The sequence below is a fragment of the Ahaetulla prasina genome, chromosome 2, assembly GCF_028640845.1.
Source record: "Ahaetulla prasina isolate Xishuangbanna chromosome 2, ASM2864084v1, whole genome shotgun sequence".
Taxonomy (NCBI): Eukaryota; Metazoa; Chordata; class Lepidosauria; order Squamata; family Colubridae; genus Ahaetulla; species Ahaetulla prasina.
The window spans coordinates 18,672,879-18,682,644 of record NC_080540.1 but is presented as its reverse complement, the minus strand read 5'-3'; the positions used below and the strand labels follow the sequence as shown (position 1 = coordinate 18,682,644).

Here is a 9,766-nt window from a genome sequence, read left to right as displayed (position 1 = left end):
AGTCTCCCCTGTCTGGAGGTTATCCAATCCGCTCTAGTTTTAAAAAGTTGCATCTTGATCAGGTGTCTCATCTCTCATCTTCTCTACTCTCAAAAATCTTGCAATTAAACCTGGTTGCAACATTTCAAAGCTCTGCAACTTAAAATGCCATAAAATGCCCAATATGAAAGGAGTTTTAGCACCAATCCTGCTCCCTTTGGGAAGGTGAGGAGACGTGTGGTGGTTGTGATAAATTTAGCACAATGGTTTTTGCTGCCTTGTGATTCCATGCCTTCTGCTGTGAAAGAAAGGAGATTGGTTACAGTCCTTTCATCATTCCAGACTTGCCTTGCCAAACTCCCAGTAGGAGGATGTTTCCGAAAGGTTGCACCTGCTCTGTTGAAACAGTAAAGAGTGGCACTCCCATGCAAGGGATAGCAAGATACCACACCCTAAAAATCTGGGAAATCCAGCCCTGTATCCCAACAGGAATGATATAAGGTGTCTCCTTGAGAGTACCTGGAGCAATTGGTTCCATAGATGAGCCTGACTGGAGAATCATAAAGCAGCAAGGTGTTGCAGTGGGCCAAGCCAGAAACATGAAGATCAGCTTCAGCTTGGGCAGGATGCCTTTCAGTGGAAGCCTTGTTTTCATCTTGGCCACAATTCTACTTTCCACATGTAAGTAAAGGATGAATGAAATCAGAGCAGAAACAGAACATCAAAAAAGAAAAAATTGGAAGTACTGCAAAACCTGGAAAAGTCCTGTTTTGATTATGGTAGCCAGAAATCAGGAGGAGTCTGGAGAGCAGCTTTTCAGACAAATGAATTTTATTAAAAGACATAAGCTCTTATGAGTTGTCTTCATCAGATGCGTGAATGGTTTTAGATCCTAACCTCTCCATGCATTTGATGGAGTCAGATATAGTTCATGAAAACCCGTCTTGTTCAGTCTGAGAAGGTGTTATTAGGTTCCTTCAGATTTTTTAGGAAAGCAGCATAATTTATTGGGAGAATTGGGACTACATTTATAGCAAACCCAGAAGATATCCTAGACCTTGTGAAACCTAAAAAGAGGTCCACTGAGAAAAAAAGTAAAACGTTCTTCGCTTTCTGACAGTGGCCGTTTTAGCATTTTATTTTATTTTTTCTTATTTTAAGTATCACATCACTTAAGGTTTAGTACTGCATTGAATCGCACCAGTCTGTTATTTAGGAAGCTGTGTTTAAAACGATTTGTGTTTAACTTTCATTGGACAGCTGGCAGAATGCTTTCAAAGACCATAACATTTATACAATTCTTAGGGAAATGTTCTAGAATATAAGGACTTTGTAATGTAAGTAGGCTGAGAGATGCTCATTGCTGAGTTTCAAAGCTGAAAAAACAATTCAAACAATTTAAATAGGAGAGATAGAAGCGCATATCAGGGGCTGATAAATTGCCCAGTCTGGAGATAAAATGAAGTTTGGCTTGGATCAAGTTTTTATAACGATATTTTAGTAACTCTTCCTAGTCCATTGATAGCCTTTCCAATGTGCATTTGTGAGTGTTGCGCGATGATCAATGTCTAGTTTGGATATGGTAGATTAAAATCTGTACTCCATCATGACATTCAGTTTTCTGAATGATCTTGGACAAACCAGGTTCTCTTAGGGAAAACCAGGTATGTTACCAGCAGTCTGAAGTTTCCCTGTGCTCTTCTTTGTGAAGGAATGTATGTGTGGCCCAGAAAGGAAAAGCAAATAGGTTATGTTAATAATAGCAAGAAAGTGAACTTCCTTTACTCAACTCTGCCACAAAGCTAGAACCATTATTATTTTAAAAGCTGGCATTAGTGATGTGATGGATCAACTTTAATTAGTCTTTAACAGTCAGGACAAAATGGCAAGATACTGTGTGACCTCTAAAACATCTAGAAACCAACAAATTGTCAATCCCTGTTATAAATTCTTTTTTTTTTTGTACGCAAAGCTATTTTAGAGAAATGATTGGCATTTTTTCTCCCAGAGTTGATCTGGAGTTTTGGAAAGACAGGAATCCAACAGCAGACTTATGAAGTCAGCTGGACATCTATAAAGTACCTGTCTTGGAAACAGATTGTCAGGAGAGGCAGAGATTGTACCTTTTCTTCTAATTTCTTTCTTGTTAACAAGATGGCCATTATTTATTGTTTGATGAATTTCTCATCTTTTTTTTTTTTTGAAACTCAAAGTATGTCCATTCAAACATAAACCACATCCAGATCTTTTTTGCTTCTGTAAAACTGCTACATCAAATAATTTAGGGCAAGAAACTACCCTGTTTCCCCGAAAATAAGACATCCCCTGATAATAAGCCTAATCGGGCTTTTGAGTGCATGTGCTAAAATAAGCCTCCCCTCGAAAATAAGCCCTCCCCAAAAATATTTAAACGCAGAGCTGGAAATCAGGTAAGACGGCAAGAGGAGCCCCATCTTCCTCCATGCACCCCAAAATAATAGGACTTCTCCCAAAATAAGGCCGAGTGCTTATTTCAGGGTTCAAAAAAATATAAGACAGGGTCTTATTTTTGGGAAAACATGGTAGGATTATATTTTTCAATCTTATTTACTTGCATTTCTGTTTGGATTGCCAAATTTTGTTCTAAGCCTAATTAGGCCCAGCTAATGTCCTAAAGTCAGAAGCGAGGAGGATTTATAATCTGGTTAGGCTGGATTGTCAAGGTTTTACAGACTAAGATGGTAGTGTGAACATGTCTTCATTTTTTTAATCCCATCTCAGTGTCAAAACCAGGGAGAGCCACATACTAACTACTAGTAATTACTGCTGACCATGCAATCAGCAACTTCACAAAAATATTTGCATCTTAATTTTTTCCTTCCCTCAAAATATGGTAAGTACTAGCACTCTAAGCAGCTATCTAATTGGCCAATTTCTTTTATACTCAGCCTCCCAAAGCTGTTTTGAGAATATATGGTGGTGTTCTCTTTTGGAAAAGCACCTGCTATGGTGATGCGGCCAGCCACATTGCCTCCATTTATCAGCAGCTAAAATGGTGAGGTAGCTTCCTCCCTACAGCCCTCCGGAATGCTGTCTACATCTTGGCTTACGTTTAGTCTTCTGATAGGCAGGCACACCTCCAAACATCTTATTTGGATTCGCTGCCAGCAACTATTTCCATTCTGTAAGAACACCTGGAGCATCCTTCTAAATAGAGACTGAAACTTTGACGGATGCAATTAAAAAAAATTAATTAAAAAAACAAGAACTGTCCAAGCCTACTTTGGAGTTGTGTTCCTCGTTGTTCTTTTTAAGATTCATATCCCATCTTTCCCAGGAGTTCTAGATGGTGTGCATATTTGACCCTTATTTATTTTTTTTCCGTTACAGTTTATGAGTCAGGTTGGGCTTCTCCACTCCTCCACTCTGCTCTAGGGCTGAGAGAGAGGGACTGATCCCCACAACACCCAAGGAACTTTTCTGCAGCTGTTAAAGGGGCTAGATGCTGGGTCTTTCCACTGCTCATCTGAAGCACTAGCCTGCAGTCTTAGCTGGTATCAGATACAACTATTTTTCCTGCACCCAAGTTTTGACTTTATTTGTCCTCAAGGTTCCAGTCCAGTGGTGGGTTGCTACCGGTTCACCCGGGATTGGGAGAACTGGTAGCGGCGGTGGAGGGAGGCTCCGCCCATCCGCCCGGATGCTTCTGTGTATGCGCAGAAGCATCGTGCGTACGCACACCCATGAGTGAACCAGTAGTGACGGGTTTTGAAACCCACCCCTGTTCCAGTCCTACCTAAATCACAGAAGCTTATTGGAAAATTTGGGGCTACTCTCTTTTTCTCAATCCAGCCTACTTTGCAAGGTTGCTGTTGCAGGGGAAAATTAGGTCTTGGACCATGCCCTCTTAAACTATGCTTTCTGCAGTTGCCTAATTTGAACAATGTAATTTGTGTTTCTAAATATCCCATGCTGTCTGAACATAAATGACTAATGAGAAAGTATTATATCTCTAAAAAAATTTAAAACTAATGTTTTGGCTGGGTTCAACTTTATCTGATGTGCTTTAGGAATCAGTAAGATTTGGCAAGAGTAGAAATGGGAATTACCATACTTCTGAGTGAAGATGCAAAGGACAAGGCTATTAATCTACTCATTAAATATCAGATAATTGAAAAAGAAAAAAATCCCAAAGATCCCAAATTTTAAATCCCAAACTTTAAAAAAGCTTTTATTTTCCTTTCAGATTTTTTTAAAGAGTTCGCTAAAGCTAACTGTAGTTGTAAACTTAACTTTTGGCAATTTTGATATATAGTAAAAAAAAGAAAAGAAAAGCTAGAAGCAGAACCAAAACATGATACATGAAACATTAGATTTTCAGGTTCAAAATGGCTTAGAAGCAGAATTTTTTTTAATTGCCTTCCATCTAGATCAGTATTTCTCAATCTTGGCAACTTTAAGATGCATGGACTTGAATTCCCAGAAATCTGGGAGTTATTAAGGTTGAGAAACACTGATCTAGATGCTTTGGATTTTACGTGGTCAGGTGGGCATGTTTAAAAACAAAAATACAATCCTTCACTTATACTTTGATTGATGGACTCTTGTTCCATGAGGCCCTAATTTCCGTCAGCAGTGCCAAAAGGAATTCCTGGGTGCTGAGTTTCCCCAGTGAAGATATGGGCTAAAAGGGACAAACAAGTTAATTGGTTTCAAGGTGGGGCCCAATAGTTTTATAAGTGATACTTACTAGAAAAAATATTTATGGAGAATGTTACTTGAGATTTTAGAACCTGGGAGACACAATCAGAATCCTTTTGAAGCCTGACAAAGCAAGATTTTAAACATTCTTAACTCTCAAGGGTCACGGTTGAGAGCCAAAGCATGGCTTCCTTCGGTGAAGTTGGGTATAAATAAAACATTGCTGACTATGCCCTTGAACACCAGATCAGCAACTTGACTTCAGTTTTACACTACACCCCACTCAGCACCTTTGCTTTCAGAATTAATCTCCATAATTGCCACAGTAAACAGCACAAGGCTTTCTTCTTCTCTCAACACCATTCTGTGGAATTCCTAAACATTATTTAAAATGAAATATAAAATAAACTAAGCGCTGCTGTTATATCTTAGAGATTAATGGCAAAAGTAGAAATTCCCTCCCTCAACTTATTATCTGTTGAGGTTCAGCCAAATTGTTTGCAAGACTTATTTCTCATTGTGATAATTTCAGGTAATCATAAACTGGGGTGTGTTTTCCAAATCCCATTTAAATAATTTATGGTTAAGAGAACACCTTTGTCTGCTTTGTTCTTCTCTAACCAGCTTTCCCAAACCAAAGGCTTTTGAGATGGGTTTGACTACACATCCTATCATGAATGTATGAATATATATAATGAATACAGCATGAATGTAGGTAGATATTTATTTTCCTGTTTTTTTCTTATTTTATGCCATTATTGTCACTACAACAAGACTTTAACTAATTTTGGAAAAGGTTGTTAGAGAACACGTTTGTAATCACAGCATACTCATGCCAAAGAAAGAACAGGTAGTCCTCATTTACTAACTGCATCCTTTAGCAACCATTTCCCGTTATAACCAGTGCACACATTTATGACTTTCATAGGTATGTGAAGCAAAGGAAAGCTGAAGTTAGATCATAAATTGTGGTTTCACTTAATGACAGCTTTGCTTAATGATTGAGTTGCCGGTGCCAATTGTGGTTGCGAAACAAGGAGGACCTGTAATATGTTCCACTGTCTACATAGACAATTCATATATTATTTGTTTGTACATATCCTGCTAATTACACCCCCTAATTTCCGCTCTACGTTGGTTTGTGTCCTACTTTATAATTCAAGCAGACACGCAAAATAAAACCTGCCCTGATTTTTCTGCTGAGGCTTCTGTGCATTTTACAACATTGTGGTAGGCAGAAATTGAATGGGTAAAACCTTTGCCATGGAATGCTCGGCCTGTTGAGTCACTCAACACTCCCACTTCTTTAATTACTTGCTTCAGTGAAATCTCCCTTTTCATGGTGAGAAGAAGTGCTCCAAGCAGCTTTTAATACTCACACAATGAGCAGATTTTGAGCGGGTATAACTTGCCTGGCCAGGTGACATGAACATAGAAAAAGCTGCTGTTCTTCCTTCCAGAAAATATGCTGGCAACAGCACCATGATCATGTAGCTAGCAATATCATTTAGTGGACAAAGAATCTTCTTTCCTATAATGCAATTTTGTGTGGACTTCAACTTCCAGAATTCCCCGGCCAGCATGGTTGGCCCGGGAATTCTGAAAGTTGAAGTTCATGTATCTTCAAGTCACCGAAGTTGGGAAACGCTTATAAAGCAGGTAAGAATCATTTCAAAGGATTGATAATGTTTGCATTAAACTAAGACTTAGAACTGGCCAAGTTCTATCCTTGCCTGCCGGGGGCTTCCTCTTAAGAATTGTGAAGCTCTTGAGCCTTTCTCTCCCCAGCTTGTGTTTCCTATTTGCTAAATGAGAAAGCGACAATCTATTTGACAGAAAAAGATATTAGGTTAGTCCAGTGTTTTTCAACTTCAGCAACTTTTAGAGGGGTGGAATTCTGGGAGTTGACGTCCATATTTCTTAAAGTTGCTGAGGTTGAGAAATGCTGGTTGGAGACACAAAGTAAGATTATCTTCTTTGCTGCCCTAAGCAACCAGTTAGAGTAGCTGACAGGTGTGTGGGCTGCTGCCTAGAGCATTAACAAGAATTGCACCGTAGAGGTAATAAGAGGGAAACATACCTGCTTAACTGGAGAAGCAACGTACCTTGGAATAAGTCTCCTGGGACTTTCCTTTTATTTACTTGAAGATCAGCAGAATTAATCCTGCTTCATATCATGTAGAGTCTTGGGGGGGAAAAGTCCTATCTTTGGGCCTGAATACAGGTAGTCGACTGGCAGTTTAGTGACAGTTTGAAGTTTTATTTATTTATTTATTTTGTCACACAGTATATATAAGCATAAGCATGAAATAACTATACAATATATAAGCATATATATATAAGCATAAGTATGTAATAACTATATTAATTGGATATAATGAAAGGAAACAACAGGACAGGAACGGTAGGCACGCTTGTGTTCTTATGCACGCCCCTTATGACAGGCCTCCCCTGGGATACTTACAAGTTTTGAAGTTTTGACAGTTCCCCTTCCCCTGTGGTCACATGACTGCCTTTCAGATGCTCGTCAACCACCCTGCATTTATGACTATTTGCATGGTCACATGATCAGGTTTTACTACATTTTTACCGAAAACCGTCTTTTACTTCCAGCTTTTGGCAAAACCAGTCCATAACAAACAATTGGGTAGCTTAATGACTACAGCATTCACAGGACTGACCCAATTCTATGCCAACAAGATCATAGAATTGGGTTGGTCATGTGGGTGATCTGCTGTACAATCATCATGACTTACGACCATAGTGCGTAGGCTCCATTACAGTCCTAAGTTGAGGACTACCTGTACGGATGTGAAAGTATTCTGAAACCAATTTAATGAATTGAATTTGCAGGTTTCTCCTTGCTGACCAAACGAGCAGAAGAAACACAGCATCATATGAAGTGTTGGCTGCTTTCATGTTTTCTATATCAATGCTCTGGTAGAAAAATTTGTGGAAAGAAAAGAAAATGAAAGCTGTAGACAAATAGTAATAGCTATACAAAGAAAAGGGGTTACATTTTCATTTAAGAGTCTGCATTATGAGCAGTGATATGTCAAACAATGAAATTAGAGTGTGTTGCAATTTTTTTTTTAAAAGTTCCTAGACAATTAACAGTTAACAGTTACTCAAATTAAGAAAAGATCAGTATGAAACTTCTATTTGACGAGATTACACAAATGAAGATATTTCCTGTTCAGCTGCTGTTGGATCAGGATACTTTTCTACAAATATGAACAGGGTTTTTAAATGACTCATAATAGGCAAGTGCTCCGTAATTGTTGGTTGCTCGGTTTATAGATCTATCGCTTTATAATATTTCTCCTTTTTGATTCCTCCTAGGTGTGATATCCATGAGCATTCAAGTGCCTGTTGAGAAAACGGTTGATGTAGCCTCAACTGCGGCCAATGGATCAGGAGCAGAGGTTCCTAAAAAGGAAGGTGCTTTTGAGAAATACAACCTCAAACCCAACGAGTTGGAAGTCGATTCCAACGAGGTGGATTTGACTGAAGAGGATGATTCCTGGGATAATATTGGAGCTATTATACCTGACCTAGAAGTTCTGGACTCCCCACAAGTTAACGGAACAGAGGGAGTCAATAAGGAGCAAGGAACTACTTTGTGGGGATCTCTAAACACCTCAGAACCCAGAATTCCTGAAGAAGAAAATCTGAAGATAATTGAAGATGAGGAAGATCCTCTGGCTCTATTAAGTCTTATTATTAAAAGAGCTATTGCAGAAGATTACGGAGCTGGTGAATTAGAGACCATCGATGAGGATGACTTTTCTTTTTCTGACTTGCCCAAGATTTTTGAGCCTTTAATAAAGGTTTTCTCCGGCTCTCCAAGATCTGAGCCTCCTCCACCGGAAGATTTTCTCTCTTGGTTTCCTTCTCTAAAGGAGCTTCTGGATCCCCCAAGGGAGGAACCTAGTTCAGTCACCAGTTCACCAAGGAACAGCATCACACAGCCAGCCAGAAGTTCTAGTCTCCCTACTTCATTAGAGCCATCTCTTCAGATGGCCTCCGCCGTCCCTTCTGCTCAGCCAAATGAAGCAGAGAACCTCCCCGTCCCCTCTTCACTTGAGGAATCATTCACTTCTATTGTTCCAACTCTCCCTACCCCACCTCAAACGAGTGAGAATTCTCTCTCGGATGACTCAGATTCTGAAGAGAGATTTGATTGATCAGAAATATCAGCTGGATCAGGAATATGTAGCCTTACTTTTTCTTGCTTTTCCTGGAAATTGAGAAAATAAAGACACCGGTTAAGGAAGATTTTGAGGTGGGGAAGAAACACCATTCTTAATTTTTAGCTTTTTTTTTAAAAAAAGGGATCTGAACAAAGCACAATATATGCTTTGATAACAAATGCTTTTTTGAAGGGAAGAGGAATATGATCTTGTATACACAGCAATCCTTTCGAATTTTCTTTCTACTTAAGTTGGAAATGTCCCTTTGATGAGTACTGTTATGACAATAAAGTAACTATATTTCAGACATGGGAAATTATAACTTCTTTCAGTAGAGTGTCAACTCCTGATCATTTTCCTTACTTTTGTTTCCTAACATGTTGGGGAAGCAAATTATGGATTTTCAGAATCTGCTCTGTGTTTCATCAGAGTTTCAAGATCCACGAATTAAGTTTGACGCAAAAATAAATACTTAGATTTTACAAATTCTGAGGTTGTGTTCGGAGGGGGATCAAAACTGAATTCAACCCCTATTCTTTTGTGTACGTTCACAAAAAATCCATTCTAGAGCAGGGGTCTCCAACCTTGACAACTTTAAGACTTGTGGACTTCAACTCCCAGAATTCCTCAGCCAGCTTTGCTGGGATTCTGGGAGTTGAAGTCCTCAAGTCTTAAAGTTGCCAAAGTTGGAGACCCCTGTTCTAAAGTACCCCAAACTTCCTTCATTTCAGCCATATATTTTTATGGGTTTTTTGTCACTGCTCTGTTGGACAATTAAAATGAGACATTTTTAAATCTAAGTTCTCTGTACTTTAACAAACAAATACATTACACCACAACTCCCAAGGCACCATAGATAGATTAACAAGCTAAAATGGGAGTTGTAATTCAATATATCTGATGAACAACAAATT

At 38.9% G+C, this 9,766-nt stretch overlaps 1 protein-coding gene across 1 annotated transcript; it reads left to right on the top strand.

Annotated features, from left to right (window-relative positions):
* Positions 1–484: 484 nt before the first annotated feature.
* LOC131193095 (uncharacterized) lies at positions 485–9,159 on the top strand. Its single transcript, XM_058172897.1, has 2 exons — positions 485–660; positions 8,002–9,159. The coding sequence occupies exons 1-2, from the start codon at positions 579–581 to the stop codon at positions 8,844–8,846; spliced, it is 927 nt and encodes a 308-aa protein (XP_058028880.1). The 5' UTR covers positions 485–578; the 3' UTR covers positions 8,847–9,159.
* The last annotated feature ends 607 nt before the right edge of the window (positions 9,160–9,766 follow it).